This window comes from Euprymna scolopes, chromosome 13 (genome assembly GCF_053919585.1).
Source record: "Euprymna scolopes isolate OS-2025 chromosome 13, ASM5391958v1, whole genome shotgun sequence".
NCBI lineage: Eukaryota > Metazoa > Mollusca > Cephalopoda > Sepiida > Sepiolidae > Euprymna > Euprymna scolopes.
Genome location: NC_136494.1, coordinates 64167919 through 64187872, shown reverse-complemented (window position 1 = coordinate 64187872; position 19954 = coordinate 64167919). Strand labels below are relative to the sequence as shown.

At 33.6% G+C, this 19954-nt stretch overlaps 1 protein-coding gene across 1 annotated transcript in view; it reads right to left on the bottom strand.

Annotated features, from left to right (window-relative positions):
- LOC145292051 (dynein axonemal heavy chain 5-like) overlaps positions 1-19954 on the bottom strand; it is a 579775-nt gene that overhangs the window by 471802 nt on the left and 88019 nt on the right. The window contains exons 4-5 of the mRNA XM_080138079.1: positions 8629-8661; positions 1320-1382 (exon numbers count right to left, since the gene is read on the bottom strand). Of these exons, the coding sequence (XP_079994205.1) occupies positions 1320-1382; positions 8629-8661 (96 nt within the window). The remainder of the gene's footprint in view (positions 1-1319; positions 1383-8628; positions 8662-19954) is intronic.

The following is a 19954-nucleotide window of genomic DNA, read 5'->3' as shown; positions in this document are numbered from 1 at the left end:
TTTCCACAGCTTCGTAACTCTCACTTCCATCCTATGTTAATCTTTATTCCTCATATTCATGAGCAGTGTTTGTGATAAAGGGGGAAAATACTGTTTTCTGAGTAAGCTGGGTTTTTTTTTGGGGGGGGGAATGAGTTGCATATAGAAGTTTTCAATCCTCTTATAATATTTATCTTCATTCAACTTTCAATCTATTCAACTTATTAACTCTTATTTGCTAGTGTTTTTTTAGCATTGATAAATGGTGAATGATAAGTAAAATATAAAGGGTTTGAGTGTTTTATAGAGAAACCAATTCTAAGTAAGTGACCTGCTAAGGTTAGCAGTCCTCATTCAAATGAATTCTGTAATTGTGTTTTCAAGCGCATAAAACCCAATTAATGTATTCTTTTATGACATTTTCATGAAGACACATCGGATTAGGATGATGGCTTCTAGAATGAAGTTCTAATCAATGGAGCGTTTCCACTGTCGATCAGAAGAAGACTCTATCAACCAAGTATATCCAGTGTGATGATGTATCGAAGTGAAAACTGGCCAGATACGGTTGAGGACATACATTGCATGACGAGAAATGATATATGAATGACGGATGTGAAGTCTTAAAGACAGGTTTAGATCTTTTATCCCTAAAGAAAGATCAAATTTGTCATGTATAGGGATGCAAGTGCAAAAAGTGTTTGCATGGTCACAGTGAAAGAATGGATGAAAGTGCTCTAGTAAGTAAATGCAGAACAATTAATGCAGCAAGGTTGATGCACAGGTGAGAGCCAAAGAAAACATGGTCGGAAGTGATAAGGATGCATTTGAGAGAAAGACGGATAAGCAAAGCCCTGGTGAAAGATAGGTTGCTTTTGAAGACGATTTTTACAAACAGTCCAACGCATGTCAGCTTGTCAAAAGGGACGTTAAATTGATGATGATGATGATGATGATGATGATGATGTTTCCATGATGCACCTCAAAGTTTTAGAGAAATAAAAAAAAAAGGTAAAAATGTCATTTAATACCAGTTATGCAAAGTAAACAAATGTGATATAGTAAGAGAGAATGAGAAATAACCAGTCTGTGATAGGTCAAAAGTGTTAATGGGATTTGAAGTAGTTGATCAGTCAGCGAAAGACAGAAATTAGATAAGAGGCAATGTGGGAATGCTTTTCTGTTTAGTCACTTCGGAAAGTATGTATAAAGTATGATGCAACCAAGTAGACCAATGATTGTTATGCAATAAGTTAATACTATAAATATTCCATCTCTTTTGTAATCATATTTTTAGGTTGGAATTCATGTTAAGCAAGGTAGTAGGTAAAAACGTTTACCTTTTCATCCGAAAGTACAAAATCTTCGACAACATGTCCATCCAATCCAAGAGCATCAGAAATCTATAAACAATAAATGATACTTTAAATTTCAAATGTACGTTTTATAATTCATAGCAATGAAAACAAAAAGTAAAAATTAAATTAACAAGGATTTTATCAAACATCCATGTATCCAATATTATCTGCACAATAACTAGAAATTAATACCTCCACCCATGCAATTATTAATAAAATTCATAATTCTTATTACAATTCGGCCATATTTGTTACAAATATAATTCAGTCTATGCCTGACTTGTCCATCGAGTTTTAGTAATGAAAGTCCAACAGTTTTTGTTCAATCGGCGTTCAATTACATGCACCAAACGTGCATCTTTGCATTGCAATCATGCTTAAACTTATTTGAGTTATGACGACCTTCTTTCGTTAGGGAAAATCCAGAGTATTCTTTTGATAGACATTATCTTTGAGATAAAACAAAAAAAAAAGAGGCTTTAGTTTTGGAACGACCTTTGTATGTTACAGAAAATCTGCATTCGATATTGTGGCTATGACTGACACCAATGACGGCTGCAGCACTTAGTCGTAACTTTATTCTGAGTTAAATATCCATCGATTTAATGATAAAAATATTCGCGGTTAAGACTGTGTAAGTGTAAAATCCATTCAGAATCCCACCTTCTACTAATGAGACAATGGCCAATGTGCTCCCTATCCTTGAACCGTAATAAAAAGAAACTTATTTGATATTCCTGACTAAAACTTGGTGGCCAAGTGTGGCATGGACTGAAGTTTATTTGTACCAAATACAGTTGGATTACAGAAAGGATTGATTATTTTATTTACGATTATTTTTTTCAAGGGCAGATGGGGGCTCATACTATTTCGTACCAAATATTTCCAATGTGTGCTTATTACATTGGTCTGTAAAAGTATTTAATAGAATTGCCAGCTATACAATACTTAGAAACAAATACAAAAAATGTGTTTTTTAAATAAAATAATAATTAAAACATTTATTACATTAATGGTTACTATGAGGTACCAAAGGCTATAATTAGTCACAAAAAATCATGCATTAGGAAAAACAAACTAAGAAACAAGTGGAAAAATAAAAAAAGTTTGACAAATGTGTTGAACAACAATAATGAAAATCAAAGAAATTAGCGGGATTCGAAGAACTGATTGGCCTTCATTTGCAGAACAAAAATAACCTATTCACAGTGTTTTACAGAAAAGAAGTGCACTCCTTTTTGATGCTGTTAAAGAGCGAAGAGATAGTTTTTTTATCCAACAGAGCGTGATGCACATAAATAGAGACTTATTTGAAAATATTATTTGCAGTGAGTTGATTTTTTGAACAGTGTTTTTAAGATGCAGATGGATCGGTAGAATGGAATGGATCATTTTTTTAGGAGTGGCAATAAAATCCACTCCCAGATTAGTGGAGTGAACAAAGCTCTTTTCATTTATTGACCGTATCCATATTAATCGATATTCAACTTACACTGCGTATCAAATTATTAATGAATTTAAATTTTGTTTTGACTATTTAAGGAACGAGTGAATAAAAATCCATGAAACTTTGAGAAAGTGCTTACAGTACTATTCAGTTACTCCAGTCAGAAAATAAAAGTATTTAAAACAGTATTAGCGAAACTATGGCAGAAAATAGGAATATCTGTTGATTTCAGTGTGTCAAGTTATTAACGAGGTTGAGAAAAAAATATACCCATAACTTGTTTATTGAAATAATTTTCAAACATTAAATGAACTAGAAAAATCCTTAGAGCACAATAACTACATAGAAATTTCTACGTTTACATAATTAGTAGGGGATATGCGATCCTTTTTTCATGAATGACTTGTAAAAGACGTTGGTAATTTATGATTTCGTCAACAGTTATTCCTCGTGATACCTCTTGAAGAGCTTCCCACAACTCGTCTTTGCTCTTAAATTGGCGTCCACTTGCATAAACGCGTCACTTCATTATACTCCAAAGGTTCTCAATTGGGTTCAAATCTGGTGAATTCGCAGGCCACTCCATTTTCTGTAGCTCAAAGAACCCCAGTTGGTGCAAATACTTTTTGCGTTTGTTTGCTGCATGCGAGGGAGCATTATCTTGCATAAAAATAATGGTTCTTCAGAACGCCAAATTTTGCTTCTTCAGCCAAAGTTCAAAGTGCTCCTTCAGAAAAGCTATGTAAGCATTTGACGTCATTTTTATGTCGTCTGGGGTTCTCCATGGGACAAGTAAAGTACCTCCGATAATCCCAGCTCAAATCATTATCCCACCACCACTTTGTTGGCGCCTTAAACGCTGATGACGATTTCGTCCATCTAGTACCCATCCCTTGCTCCAGCCATCTGGGCCATCAAGAGTGACACAACTTCATCGTGAACAAAACTTTGGAAAAATCCGTTTTCATGTTGTCCTCTGCCCATTTCAATCGGTTTTGAATGTGATGTTGCTTTAATGGAGGCTTTGTTACAGGCTTAACAGACTTTGTCATTTCTTTCAGAAGGCGACATCGAGTACTTTTTGAGATATTCTTCAATCTGACTTGGTCAAAGACTTCTCAACTTGTCTGCCCAGGGTTCTTTACTTCACATTTAATTTGGAGTAGAGAACGGTGTTCAACAACTCTAGATTGACTTTTATCAGCTCTCTTACGTACCTTTGTAGGGCCCTTGACAAAGTTCTTCACAGTTTGATGGTACCTTCCTATTGTTTTCGATATTTCAAGGGTAGTTTTAACTTTTGCTAGCTGTTCTGTAATATTATTCTTTTCAGAACTACTCAAACCACCTTTACGACCCATTTTATTGACGAAACAAACTGCCTTGTTAATAATTTGACACACTTCATATACCGTGGATTCAGCAATTACTATGACAAGTTGTTTACATTGCGCAGAACAGTACGAATATTTCACAGTACATGCAGCTCAGCATTGCCAACGTTGCCAAAGCTTTTGATACGAAATTACCGGTAAGTTTCTGAAACTGGTAAAAAAATGTTATCTCGTTAATAATTTGACACGTAGTGTAATCCAAAACAAGTTCCTGAAATCTGGTGACAAACGGACATTTTACAGTAAATTGACAGAATACATCAGAAACTACACCATGTGTATTTCGCTTCCCTCTTATTTCGTTCTTTAATCCTTACATTCATGAGCAATATCTCTAATAAAAGGAGAAAAATTGCTGTTTTCTGGGTCGGTTGTTTTTGTAAGTAGGTGATTTACAATCTTCTCATAGTATTCATCATCATTTAACTGTCAGTCTATACATCTTATTAACCTTTCATGCCCGAGTGTTTTTAGCATTGCTCAGTGGTGACTTGTTGTATGTTTTATTGAGATACTGTTTCTAAGAAATTTATGAGCCAAAGTCAACAGTCCTCGTTCTAGTGAATCAGGTAATTGTGTTTTAAGGCTCATAAAACCCACTCAATTCATTTTTTTTTATGGCAGTGATCTGGTGTATTACATGGAGACACATCTGATTAAGACGAGTCCTCTCAAATGATCCAATCCTGATGCAACACAATGGTGATAATTTACCATACTTCTCATATATCACTTCGTGGAAGACAAATATTTTAGACTAAGAAATTCTGTCTCACTAGTCGTATTTTGAGGATCGCTTATCTATTGACTCTCACTTCTTGGAAGAGGAAGTCTTGAAAAACGAAGATGCGTCTGATAAATATCTTTTATTTGTCAATTCACAGACTTCAGTTTAGTTCAAACTGATATATAAACATTCGACATTACAACGCGAAAACTGACATTTGTTTTCTTTCCAACCTTACATTTCTATAAAATAATGCCTCTATGTATGTTTCACACTATTACAGCTAAACAGTTGATCTAAGAACCAAACTAATAGCAGATTTCTAATAAGCCATTTTGATCTGATGTCCTTATTGATACCAAAAGTTATTGAATCGTTCTTTTTTAAAACTCATTGTTCAAAATTCAAAATATGTAAAAATAACATTAGAAACAAACGTTTGACCATCTTAATGTTCCTTTTGAACTTACCGAACAATCATATCAAATAATCGTTCAAATTTAATATACTTTTACTTTGAAGAGAGATAATTCTTTTTTTTATAAAATTATAAAAATGGATAAAAAATATTTGATAAATGTCTATTAATATACTTTTTATTATAAGAATTTCTACATTCCATTTTTATGTTTATTTATTTTAGATAATAAAACTAATTTTGTTCCATGCTGAGAGATAAAATTCTTTCTCCTAAACTCATTTAAATAGGTTCAAAAGACAAAATATACGGTCGGTTTAACAGTTTTTGCCAATGAAAAATTTCATCCTGAGTGTATTTTTGAAAAAAATATTCATTATTGTATAATTAATTATAACGACTTTGCCCCCTATAACTTGATTCGATATGTCAACGAGATTATAAATGCATTACTTGTAAAATTCGTTCGATTTTGATGTGAAATATGAATCCAGCTCATGTTCAATCATCTCTCGTGATGCTATCTAACTGGTTTTGTAATTCTCAAAATAAATAATAATCTGAGGGTCCGAAGGAAATTCTCCTAGGAGATCTTTTGGTTAGTAGTGCTATGTGAAAACGAGCATTATCCTGACAGAAACATGTACTTCAGCTAGTTCATTAATAAAGTTGATTTATAAGCATTTAAATTAATAGGTCAAATGCCAACATTATTTTCATACCAACGGTCTGTTTATTGAACAACAGAAAACCATTATCAAGTAATGAGTTTAGGATAAAGTAGAAAAATAAAAATAAAAATTCTTGAATAGAGATCACATCCTAAAACACATATATAGACAGATTCCAAGTGTGTGAAGATCATAAATTACTTTTACAAACAAATCAGAAGAGTCGGACTTTTTAAATAATTGATTATGATTGAACGATTCAAACTAAATTAATGCACAAATGACTCACTTAGATCAGACATAAGAATCCGGCTTAGGGTTTTTTAGTAGAAGAAAATCTTCCAAGTAATTTTATTTACTTCCTCTCCAAGAGGTTAGACATAATGTCAAGTACGTAGGTTTGATGAAAGTGTTTCGGTGGAATGAATCGGGTTCGAACTTGACACACCAACGCTTTTAGTTTGTGACGTGTTATTAGTTACCGTCACGTCTCTGCCAAAAAAAACAAAAAAACCCAAAAGCAAGTCTAACGTAAACAAGTTTTTGATGAGCCGTTCCATATAAATTAACAAATTTACCGAATTTCCATTATTAACGATTACTATATTGTCCAATTTCTACTGTACATTCTTTAACCCTTATCCTCAAGTGGCCTCTTGGCATTGATAAGTGGTGATGCCTATGTAAACCAAAAAAAAAAAAAAGAACAAGTAAAATTCAATTTAAAAATTTAAAACTCTTTAACTGTGAATTAAAGATAAACTTCAAATAAAGAAATGTGAATTAAAGATAAACTTCAAATAAAGAAATGTGAATTAGAAATTAAGAGAAAAAAGCCTTTTATTCAACTTTTTAATCAATTATTTTAAAAAGTTGAATTTCAAATTTAAAAATAAACAATAACACCTAAAAACAGATTTGAACCCGCACTGCTATCATAACAGAAAGCGATTTCCTTTCTTTCCCCCTAGTGACTAGCGTTTGGAGGAATTTCTGCTTCTCTGTTGATTACAATGTAGTCATTTTCAAACCTAAAGTCTACAAGTTCTTGTCATTGACCGTTCCATAAGTAATAAAATTAAATGTTATCGTCTTATAGCATTCCTCATCTTTTCGCTGACAATCATTTCCATCTCATTACCCTTATATTCGAGTGGCGCTTGGCCTTGATAAGTCGTCAACCAAATAAAAAGCTGAATTTGAAATTTGAAGAAAAGCATGATGCCTGAACAAAGGCACCTGTGATATGAACAGAGACTGACAAGGACGAATAAAATTATTTTAGACGAAATATTTAAGATTCCTCATGGTTATGAATAGGGCTGTGACAACAGCATATTCTTTTCCTTGTTTTGATTTTCAGCTATATATCCATTGATATCTTATATGTTTTTTTTATGTAGAGTGATGTGGCTCTTGGTTGATTAATTGTATCTGTTCCGTGAGCCAACACAATGCAAAGAATATGCTGTTGTCATAGCCCTAGCTGTGAACAAATAGATGTGAAGATACTTTTATTCATCATTTTATGAATTAAATACGAGGCCATAGGTTGAAGCATAGTCATGTAATTGCTTTGTGGCTCAATTTGATCCAAGCTTTGGAGTATCTCCTGCATGTGGGGCATCTATTGAATGATTCTGTAGCAAAAGTGCCCATGTAATGTAGTTCTTCCTTTGCATTATATCCCATTACTCAGGACCCACATATATATGCACACAGTCACAAGGAAACAAAGACAGGAAAAGAATTCAACTCACTTTATTTCCAGTTGAAAAAACAGGCATTTATTTTACAGGTACTTTACAACATAATGCCTTGTACCTCATTCAAAAGTCTTCTTGTACTCTAATGTGCTAAACATGACTACCACATCGAACATGTGGTACTCTATTTTTGTCCAACCAACTTCAGAATGTGTCTTTTCCTGTCGCTCTCAGACCACGTGTGTAATACATCTATCTCTCTGTTCGTCTCTCTAACGTAATCATCGGTTTGCGCACGTTTTTCTTTTCATAATATTTTCTTTCCTTCTTCTTTGCCGTGATGACACCTCGTACACGGCTTGGTATTTGCTGTTGCTACTACTGCCATACGAATAGTAATATGTACTCTTGCATTCCTCAATGCATGTAGATTTAGCAATAGCTACTTGAAGTATGCAAGGCCAAAAGGCAGTCGAGGATAAGGACTAATACCATAGATATATTACCTGTTAGATGATGTATAATACTATAAGAGTATTGACAACAAATAATAGAACCAACTTAATTTGATTATTTTAGAAAACAAATATTGATATTAGAATTTAAGATGACAAAATTGTAGCCTTCAAGGAACCAAAAAGAGAATTCTTGGAAAGAAACTTTGTTCATGGAAATTCTGTTTTGTTTTAGATACACAGAGGAAGAAAGGAAAGTTCTTTGAAGTGGTGGTAGGTAGACGAATTCATGTAATGAATGTTTTACAGATAAGAAAACGGATTGGAGCTTAGTCGGGCACTATCCATGGAAATAATGATAGAGTCGGTTAAGGCTAGCAGCGTCTTCTGTGTGGGAAGGAGTTTGTTTTAAAGTTTCACCATACTTATACAAGAAAGATAAGACGGGTAAACAAAGAAGCAAAACAACTTACCTGTTTGAAAAGAAACTGATGTCTGCGATCAAGCTATAAGAAAAGATAAAAAAAGATGTAAACAAAAGACGTTAAAAACATTCCAGATTATTTTCATTGCATCTACGTTGTTAAAGTTGAAAGTGGCAGACGTCATTGGAAACTATGTAGTAGTGTAAAAGCATACAATACATTTGTAATTATGAGAACCAGAGCAAAATGTATAGCAGATACTACACTTGGACGAGGAGAAAGTTATAAAAGTTCAGGGACACTGTATCGTACAAGAATGGCTGATGCCGTGTACAACTGCCATGGTATGAAGACAAAGCGGAGTCGGTGCCTTCTAACAGCAATGCAACACTTAGGACCCTAAAAAGGGTAATTAAGGACCGGGAGGAGAAAGGTTTCAATGATCAATATCTGGTCTTCTTTAAATAACAGGAAGATAAAGAAATTATAGAGGAAGTTAGCGTAACTCCAGAAAACTTTCAAAATTACATACATGGCGCTCGTTTAAGAAAGAAATCGGTAGCTGCGTGATCAATTGACTTTATAGTGTCGGTTTGTTGCCCCCCCCCCTGTGGATTGGATGAGACAACATTTCCATAGATTCGACCAAGTGATTATAAAAACACCACTATAGTCGATCCATAGTTAGTTAATCAGTTGGTCAGTTTTAGTTTGTCCATTCTTTCACTCACTGACGGTTCTTCTTTATTTTACAATTAGTTCTCGGTGTAAGCAACGAGTCAACTCGTACAACCTATCAGATAAGTTTACCCAAAAATTATGAAGGAGTTACAACACAAGGAGACGATTTCATTGTTTTTTCCTTTCACCTCGAGTTCGGGTTTTGGTGCTTCATGTTGCCTAAACCGTCATCCCCCCACCATTTCGTCAGCTAAAATCCGACAATATATATATATATATATATATATATATATATATATATATATATATATATATAACGAAAACTTACTTAAATGGGATGTTTTAAAGAAAACTAGCACTTGTCAATCTTTTACTTATGCCTTAATGAAAAATTATATATTACTAGATTTAAAGACAGAAATAGGCTCTTGCGTTTAAATATTTTATACAGGGTAGCCCACTTAAAAGTAGCCCAATTCTTTTAATCTTTCTCTAATCATTTTTTTCAGATTAAGCGACCCACTTAAACGTAGCCCGATCTATGTAATCTTTCTCTTAAAGACCAACTGACACCACAAAACAAAATGCAATTCTTTTTCCAAGATGGCGCTACATGCCACACGTCTCACAGATCACTGACACAAGTCCATGACATGTTTACGGAATAGAGACCATTAAGCAAAGGGTTATGGCCACCGCGTTCTTCGGACATGTCATCATGTGATTTTTATCTTTGGGTGACTTTAATCACCAGAGAAGATCTACAGGTAGTATCTACAAACGTTCTTAAACGTACCCAGAAGTACATAGATGTCAACAGGGAGCACTTCCAGCACCTTTTATAACACTAGAGATAATTTAAACAATGCTGCAAGTAATTTAAATAATAAAAGAATGTTACGTCTCTCCACTACATTCTTGGGCTACTTTTAAGTGGGCCACCTTGTATATATATATATATATATATATATATATATATATATATATATATATATATAAAATAAATAATAAAATAATAAATAATAAAATAATATAGTACATGTATATTATTTAAGTATTTACTTTACTAGCACCAATACATGAGTAAAACTTGGTAGCATTATTATTATTATTATTATTATTAGTAGTAGTAGTAGTAGTATACGCTTTTTCCTAAATACTGGGCAACCTTTTTACTATCTTAGTTCTTTAATTTATATTTAAGCCTATTTCATATATTTTGTTGTCCAAGATGAAAATCAAAGTAGAGTGGACAAACCTTATCTAAACCTTTTTCAAGATATAATCACTCAGCAACTCGAGCCTTCAAACAACAGCAAAACGATTTATATCGATTGGTCTTGTATATGTTTATATCTCTGAACTTTCCTTTATCAGGGCTTAAGAATAATGATCGTAACTATGCTAGACGAGCACAAGATCAGATTTAACTGTGGAAGAAGCAAAATCAAGAGTCACTAGGAAAAAAACAAGCGATATTTATCAGTCTAGAGAGGCTTTAAATTAATTGTATTTTAATCTGCACGACTTCAAATAGTCTATTTTTGTGAATTCTAAATATCTTCAATGATAACCACAATTGTAGTCATAGATTTTAGAGAATATGCGATATAACTAATTTAAATTTTACAAGTATTAAATCAGTGTTGTTTTAGCTGTTAAAGTTTATGCAATTTGCACATTAAATTCAGAATGATTATATTTTCATACTACTACCAAGCTCTTTTTACATACTGAGCACTGTTGAAGTAAATACTGAAAATATGTACACACAATAGATTATATTACTAACTCCATATCAAAAGTAGGTCGGTGATTGGTTAGCTTAACGATATTTACAGAAGAGATTTACAGCTAAATTGAGTTGTTGCCAGAACTTTAGCTTGAGTAGACATGATGTAAGGTTCTGGAGAAATAGGGGGATTAAGATCTCTCATTTGCCACGTGAAAACATTCCAAAAAGAACTCCTTATTAAGAAATTGTTGATCCATTGAATTAAATAAATAAAAGATATTTTAATATATACATTGTTGTTTGTTTTGTATAATTTATCTCTTGTTAGTTATACCAGACAATCAGATTTAATAGCAAAAGAAAGGCAAGAGATCTCATGCAAGTTTCAGTCACCATACAATGAGAGCAATAAATATTCAATCTCCTGCTGAATTTTTTGTGCTTGCAACTTTAAAAATGGCAATGATTGATAATTTTCAGGGTAGCTCCATTGATGGAAAATCAAAATCAAATAAATGTTAAATATATATACTTACTAGCAGGCTGCCTGGCGTTGCCCGATTGTAAAATACGCTTAAATATGATATTTTAATTTATATAGATTTCGTATTTATCATTATAGCAGCAATTCTCTTTTGATTATTATGTTGTACCCATACATAGAAAAAAATTATGACTTGGTGCCATCAGCTAGAATCCAAACCAAAACATATAGCTCTCCAACGTTAATCATTACAATTTAAGCTAATTCCATATGCATATCAAAACTTTACAAATTAACGTACTTACTCATATTAATGTATATTTGCCCACACATAGATGTTATACATTTAGTTGACTTAAGTTCAAATTTATCAATTTTTACCCGCTAACAGCTATTTTTACTGGTGAAAAACAAATTGAATCTGTTCCACAAGTCCGATGCCACTATATATAAAGTTTCTAGTTTGTGGACCAAAAATGAACATATTGGTTTAGTAGAGCTCGTTTTGCACGCACATAGACAAGGTTACTTGTATATATATTCTGGCAGACAGCTCAGCATTGTCCGGTCATGAAATATGCTTAAATATGATATTTTCATTTATGCAGATTTCGTATTTATTATTATAGAACCAATTCTCTATTGATTATTCTGTAATAGCTAATATATAGTAGTGATTTCTAAGAGTTAAACAAAAAACTATGGCTTGGGTACCATCAGTTAAAATTGAAACCAAAGCAGTTAGCCTTATTTGTTACTGTCTCAGCTAATACCAGATGAAGTTGAAAACTGTAAAAATTAACTGACTTTAATGTATAAATGTATATTTGTACATGCAGAGAAGATACACATTTAGTAGATTCACACCTGCCAAATTCCAATGTTTTTCAATTGACCTTTTAGCAGCTATTTTACCAACTAAAAACTAGATCGAAATCGTTCTAAATCGAATTTGCTGTTAGATGTTGCATTTCAAGACTGTACACAAAAGATTGGCGGAGTAGTTTGGTAGATACCGTTTTGGAGATAGACAGACAAGGTCACTTATATATTTTTATAGGCTTCTTCAGTCTTTGACAGACCATGGATACCCACCGTAGGGTTGCCTGTACGTGAATTTTTTGTGGTAGGAGATGCGCAGTCTCCAACCACATCTCTCCTGAGTCGACGTTGTTATATACCAGTGGCAAGTGGAGTGTATGTTCAGAATGACTAGAAACAAATGCCGAGATAAACGGAGAGCACGTACAGTGCCTAGAATTCCAAATGGTTACCCATCTGGTACTAACCAGGCTCAACGTTGCTTAACTTCAGAGATCTGATGAGAACCTATATATATATATATATGATTAGTTTTTTTTTTTAAAAAGAAATCCACAGAGTGCCCAATTAAAAGGAAAATCCGAAAAATAAGAGCGTATATATATATATTGTATACAGAAAGTTGTTAGATTAGACAAGTCATTGGTACTGTGAGAGCTTGATATGGCTATCTAAAAGAGTCCTAATTATTGGGCTTGAAACCGACGGTACCAATGACTTGTCTCATCTAACAACTTTCTGTATACAATATATATATATATATATATATATATATATATATATATTGTGTGGAAAGGAATTGGTATCTTGCAAAGAAAGGAATGCCATCAATTACCCTCTGGTGGAAAGATACAGAATATTTTTCCCATCGCCGAACATCAAACTCAGCTTAATCAAGCAGTTTCACAAGGATGGTGATTGCTTCACTGACTTGTGCCAGGATTTTCCAACATTGACCATCTATTTCATTTACTCTTCGTCTTGATTCTCTCAATTGACATCGTTTACGTCTTCTTGTTGAATTTCATTTGTTTCATTTGCTCGTCGTATTACTTCCCTTTGCCTTTCTCGAATTTCTTCTTGTGATGAATTTAACCGACTTGCAACATGTCTAGTTCTGCCAGCTTCACATTGAGTTGCTTCTTCCAAATTTATTTATCTTGCTCTCCTTTCTCTTTGACGTATTCTGCTGAGCTGCAGACGTCTTTTTCTTTGTGAAGCGTTTTCATTGGGTCGAGATACAGTGCAATAAATTTTAGCCTACGTTAGGGACCACTAATGGTAAAGATAATGGGGGTAAAGGAGGAAGATCTGATTCAAATTCACAAAGAAGGTGGCGAACCCCAACTTGGTGTACAGCACCTATGGGTGGGGGATTTTATTAAGAGCTACACCAAATATGATATTAACCCTTAACCTTGAGAAATGGTGTACACCATCCCGAGGTCGGGAACGATAATATGTAAAGTTTGATCATGATGGCTCAAGTGGTATGTGCTGTAGGAGAGCATATATATATATATATATATATATATATATATATATATATATATATATATATATATGCTATGACCTTGACTTTTGAATTGACCTTGGAAAATGGGAGACCGTCATCATGTCAGATTTGGTCATGATCAGTCCAGTGGTGTGGGCTAAAGAAGAGTATATATATGTTACATGATAAGGGCTGTCCCCTTTTCATGTAAGTATAAAAATAGAGAGATTTAGTTAAAATGAAAATGAAATAGCATAGACAAAATTCGAACCTCGTAATTCAGGTTTAGAAATAGATTACGATAGAGAATTAGCAAATGGAATTTAAAACAAACCATTGTTAAGCTTAGAGATAAAATAGTTTTAAGAAAAGAATGTGCATTGTCAATTCTGTTATGAAAATTCAATTGAAAGAATGCAACTACAAGATAATTTAATAAACATGTTTTTAACATATTGGAAATATAGGTTACTGGGAATATAGGTTAAAATTCCTTTTGTATACAAAGGAAAAAGTTTTGGACACGCATTTCCAGAACACGTGAAAGACATGTTTTAAATTGTGTATGACGTCATGGAAAATGGGAAGTTCTCGATATAGTTAGAAATTTTAGAGTTAAGCAGGGAGAAACTGGGAGGGAGAGTCAGAGGGAGTCTGAGGACGACAGACGATAGTCTGCAGTTGGGATTCGAACGTCTAGAAGCGAGACGGTTACTTTTGAAACTTAGAATGTGAAGCTTTGAATTCTTGACTCAGAAAACCACGACTGGTCGGGAGAAGAAATAAACCCATCATGTGTTTTTATAAACGTCGTCTTTGTGTTGTAATTCTACCAAAAGGTAAAGTGAAAATTGTTATATATGTCTTATATATACCATGTGTTTTAAAATGTCTTTACATACACAATGTGAACACTAAGACTGTCTCCTCACTCTAAGAGCTTCTATGAACATTTTATATATATGAATCTCGTCATAACACGAAGACAGGACGCTACAACATCTCTCTCTTACAACAACATCTCTCTCTCTCTCTCTCTCTCTCTCTAAGTCTCTCAACATTCCTCTCAACAACATCCCTTTTAATAAGACTCTCTAAGACTCTAAGACTGCACTTTAATAAGACTCACTAATAACAACGAATAATAACAACAAAAACAATAATAATATAAATACAACATATATATATATACATATATATATATATATATATATATATATATATATATATATATATATATATATATATATAAGCTATGATCTTGACCTTTGACCATAACCTTGAAAAAGGTGTGCACCATCCCAAGGTGAGGGACCATTATCATCATGCCAGGTTTGGTCATTATCGGTCCAGTGGTGTGGGCTGTAGAAGAGTTGTAGACACAGACACACAGACACAGACACAAATGCTACTACTTGATATATATATATATATATATATATATATATATATATATATATATATATATATATATATTATATATATATATATACATACATATATATGTATGTATATATATATATATATATATATATATATATATATATATGCAAGCAGTTCAGCCTGGCTTTGCTTGAGCCCTATGTACTGTTCATACCGTTATGTGCATAGGTATATATATATACTAAAAAGTTTAACTCATGTCCAGGTAACCTATATCTAAATTTCAAGTGTTTAGACCAAAAATTGGCGGAGGAGTTTGGTAGAGTCTATAAACGTGAACTCTTTCAACTTTGATCTCTTGGCAGCCAAATTTTCACCTAAAATCAGATTAAAAACTTGCTGCATGCTTGAATACCCTTTATGTAAAATTTTAAATGTGTAGACCCAAAATTGGCTTAACAGTTTGTTAGAGACCGCAAAGGTAAAATCTTTTGAACTTTGACCCCTTGGCAGCCAGATTTTCGGCCAAATACCGATTAAAAAGCTTGCCCTATGTCTGAATACACTTTATATAAAATTTCAAATGTGGAGACTACGCGTTAGCTGAATAATTTTGTATAGACCGAAGAGGTCAATATTTTTTAACCTTGACCCCAATTATGACTCCTTTACATTTATTGTTTTGGGCTCAAATCAAATAAAAAAAAGTTTGATCCATGTCCAAGTAATCTACATCTAAAATTTCAAGTGTTTAGACCAAAAATTGGCGGAGGAGTTTGGTAGAGTTCTCAAAGGTCAAATTGTTGAACTTTGACCTCTTGACAACGAAATCTCTGGTCGAAAAGCGATTAAAAAGGTTTTCCAAAGTCTCAATACCCGTTATATTAAATCTCGAGTCTGTAGACCGAACATTGAGAAAGTTGTTTATTAAGGTAATGTACACACACACACACACACACACACACACACACACACACACACACTCACACACATAGACAATTTCACTTTTATATATGTATATATATATATATATAGAGAGAGAGAGAGAGAGAGAGAGAGAGAAAGAGAGAGAGAGAGAGCGAGAGAGAAGATGATTATTATTACATGTTATTTATTGTTCTTATACACTCTGCAAGAGACATGACTCATGAAATCTTACAACAAGGAATTTATTTTCCTTGACAGAATATATAACTATATTCATATTGTGATTAACAGTCATCATCACGTGTGGGAGCAAATTTTAATTAATGTTTTTTTTCTTTTGTATATTGAGCAAAGTAGATGCCATAAATAATCATATTTTAAACCATACACGAAAGGATAAAAGCTCATACACATTGTGTCCGGTTCTGTCTCTTATTTTGCATACCTACATAGTATAATGGGTTGGTTGTAGGAAAGAAGACTACGGGATAAGTGTTCTTGGGTTTGTAGATGTAGAACAGTTGAGGTAGCAAGGTTATTTCATAGGAGAATGCCAATGAAAATTTGAAAAAATATCAGGATGAACTTGGGAGAACGACATTGTTAGAGATAGGTTCGTTTAGAAATCGATTCCCCATATCTGCCCAACACATGCTAGCATTTAAAACGGATGTTTAACCGATGATGATGATGATGATGATGATGATTTGTATGATGCAACAATATTGATGTTTTGTCAGTACATGCATTTACAAAATGTTCTCTCTCTCTCGGCTAAAAACGACATGTTCTGAAATGCAACATATATTCTTTTGGGTGTATTTCCTTTGTTGAGGCAAGATTTTCATAGACAAGATGCGCTGTAGAATAGCGATAGAGAGAAGTGCTTTCATGGAGGCACATCTCTAGGTGATTGCTCACCATGTCTAAAAAACACTTCACCTGTCCTTAACATCACATCGCTATCTTTGAAATAAAGGCAGTTTTTCGTTTAATAAGAGTATTGCTTTTTGATAATCATATTTATCTCAGTATAATGCGACACGAATAACAATAAGAGTAGATACATGCCGGTGAATACTCCATAAAAGCAAAGACGCCCAATAACCTCCTGTTGAATTAGTTTTTTTTTTACCGCTGATTTCAATAGGATTTGAACAAGCAGTAACGGGCAGAAAATTATACCATGTGAGCAAATTGCAATTATTATCCCCTCCATCAACGAGACCTTTACTCAACAAAATGTAAACTTTTAAATCCATAACTTCAGTTGTATAATTTTACACACATGGAATTCTAACGCCATAGAAAGAAAAGATAGATATGATATAAAAATCATCATCAGACATTCAGAGTAATCTCTTTTTGAACGGCACACCAATCACAGATAGCTTGGTTGAAAACTCTTTAAAAATTATTCCTTTGTTGTTTTGTTCGCAAAGTGGTATAAATGGTTGAATCCTGAGCAAGTATCCATTTTATCTTTGGGAAATTCTTTATTCATATCCAGCCCCATGAACTAAATAATCACTTGCTTAGTAGCATTATCAGTTCGAACAATAGCATCTGCAAAACCAGCAAAAAATACAAAAAAAAAAAAAAAAAATACAAAAATCAATAACCACCGATTGCTTTGAAGTATTTGGAGGAGGTTTTACCTTGTAACCCACCCACCTGTGGTGGTCGAATTTTACATTAATAACGGTTAAAAAGATCCGAGTTAGAACTTTCATTAATGAAAAATCCCGGCCAATTCCCGATTGCGTTGCTGACTCCAATTGTTTGGTTGATGACTATTATACCGGCCTTCCTTGAACAGAGGAATTTACACCGATTAGCACTATAAATAGCGCTAGTAATTCCAACACCAGTGAGAGAGATGCGACTGCACTTCAACTGTTAGCCGAGTGCCCAGCAGATATACACGCTTTCCTATCTTTGTACATTATTGTTAATACACGTGTTCCTTAACCGAACCTCGACTTGATTGTTCTTATTTTCACTGTTGTTCCACGACACAACAATGACTCAAACCAAAATAAGGAAAAATAACTTCAGCTGGACGGATTTGGAGAATGATAATAGTATGAATAATAATATTGTTTTGTAAAGGAAACCATTAGTTTAGGGAGAATAATATAAAAAGTTATTTTGTCTTAACTTAGGAAACAATATTGACCCAAGGGTCAATCCCAAAGGTTTGCTCAGTGTGAGAAGCTATCGATGGAAAGTTACTTAATTTATATGCACAGGTAATTTTACCGAATTGGCCAATCCAGGTGAACTTAATTTTGATAATGCAGAGGCTGATTGGCTAAATGAGACTTCAGACCTTGTCAGCCCTTTCCCCACTCTTAACTATTTGAAGGTATGTGAGAGTGAATTTTGGCAGTTGTTGAACAGCCGAGTGGAGTCTGAACCAGCCTCTACTTCACCTACTCTGCCGCTACCCCCACTCTCACTGACCACCGGTGACGAAAAATCTCGCACGGAAAAGAGAAAAGAAACAAAGAGAAAAGGAAACAATCGTGCATGGCAGATAGACTTTTTCTTTTCTGAACGAACTGCTAGACGTGACTGTAAATATTTGTGTTGTTAAAACAATGCGCATAATTTTTTCATTTCATTCCATATAATCATTAAATTCCACTGTATCGTAGCAAAACATTGTAGTCAGGAGTTTTATTTAATAATTAATCCTTGTAAAAACAAGAACTGACAACTGGAGTCTTATTTTATTCATTGTCTGTGGAATTTGTGATTTAACTACGAAACGAAATCATCCACTTGAGTTAATTTCTTCCTGGAGACAGCAAGCAAACAAGGGCACCGATCCCAACATTGGAGCGATACTGCATCCCCCATCATACCTGTGTCACTGGAGACTTTTAGTTTGTTTTCTTTTGTTTTATTTCTCTCTTTTCTCTTTTTTTTAAAATTATTTTTGTTCTTTTACTTGGGGACCACTTGTGAAGAGAGGAATTATCGTTTCCTGAGTCTTTAGTATGATTTGACCAAGAATTGAAGGCTGGTTTCCTACCGCATTAGGTAACTCTCTAACTATTATGCTAAATGAACTGGTACAAAGAAGGGTTCTACATCTGTAGCATTATTATGAACTCGTGTACCCCAGCTAATTCAATCATTTATAAAAATTGTGTGAAGATGAATGCATCTATAACAATGATGGGCACTGTAATAAAATATCAATCTGCTTAGTTGCACATAATTGATGCCAGTGTGTGATTTTTAAAAATGAAAGTTCAAAAGCTAGAAAGAATATTTCTTTTTAATTTTTCGTATTGGTACATTACTACACTAAATTTAAGGTTAGTGCTTGGGTTAAAGAGGTGCATGTTTCTTGTTTTTCTGGCTGAATAAGAGAATACCCTTTATTAATCAAAATACTAAGTCAGTGTATCAATGACACACACACACACACACGCACACACGCACGCACGCACGCACGCACACCCACACATATATATGATGGAAATATGTGTGCGAAACTCATACAGAATCGATTTATGGCACATTTACAGATTAAAATTGATTTTGTAACTCATCTTGTTTCATTTTTAGATTATTGTTCTGTTTGCTATTGTTATATTTTTACTAACCAATGTGCACTTAAGCCATTATGCATTCGTTTCGTCGTCGTGATCCCAGGTTTAGCCAGGCCAAGACACAATGCGTGATGGATAGTCATCATAGTCTTCCTGTGGCCTTCAGAAAGTTGTTATAGGACAGTTTACCTTTGACGTTTTTACATGTAATGATGGTTGACATTCCCGTACGAAAATCAATATTTTGTGGGTTTAATGTTTGTATAACATGTTAAGGTATA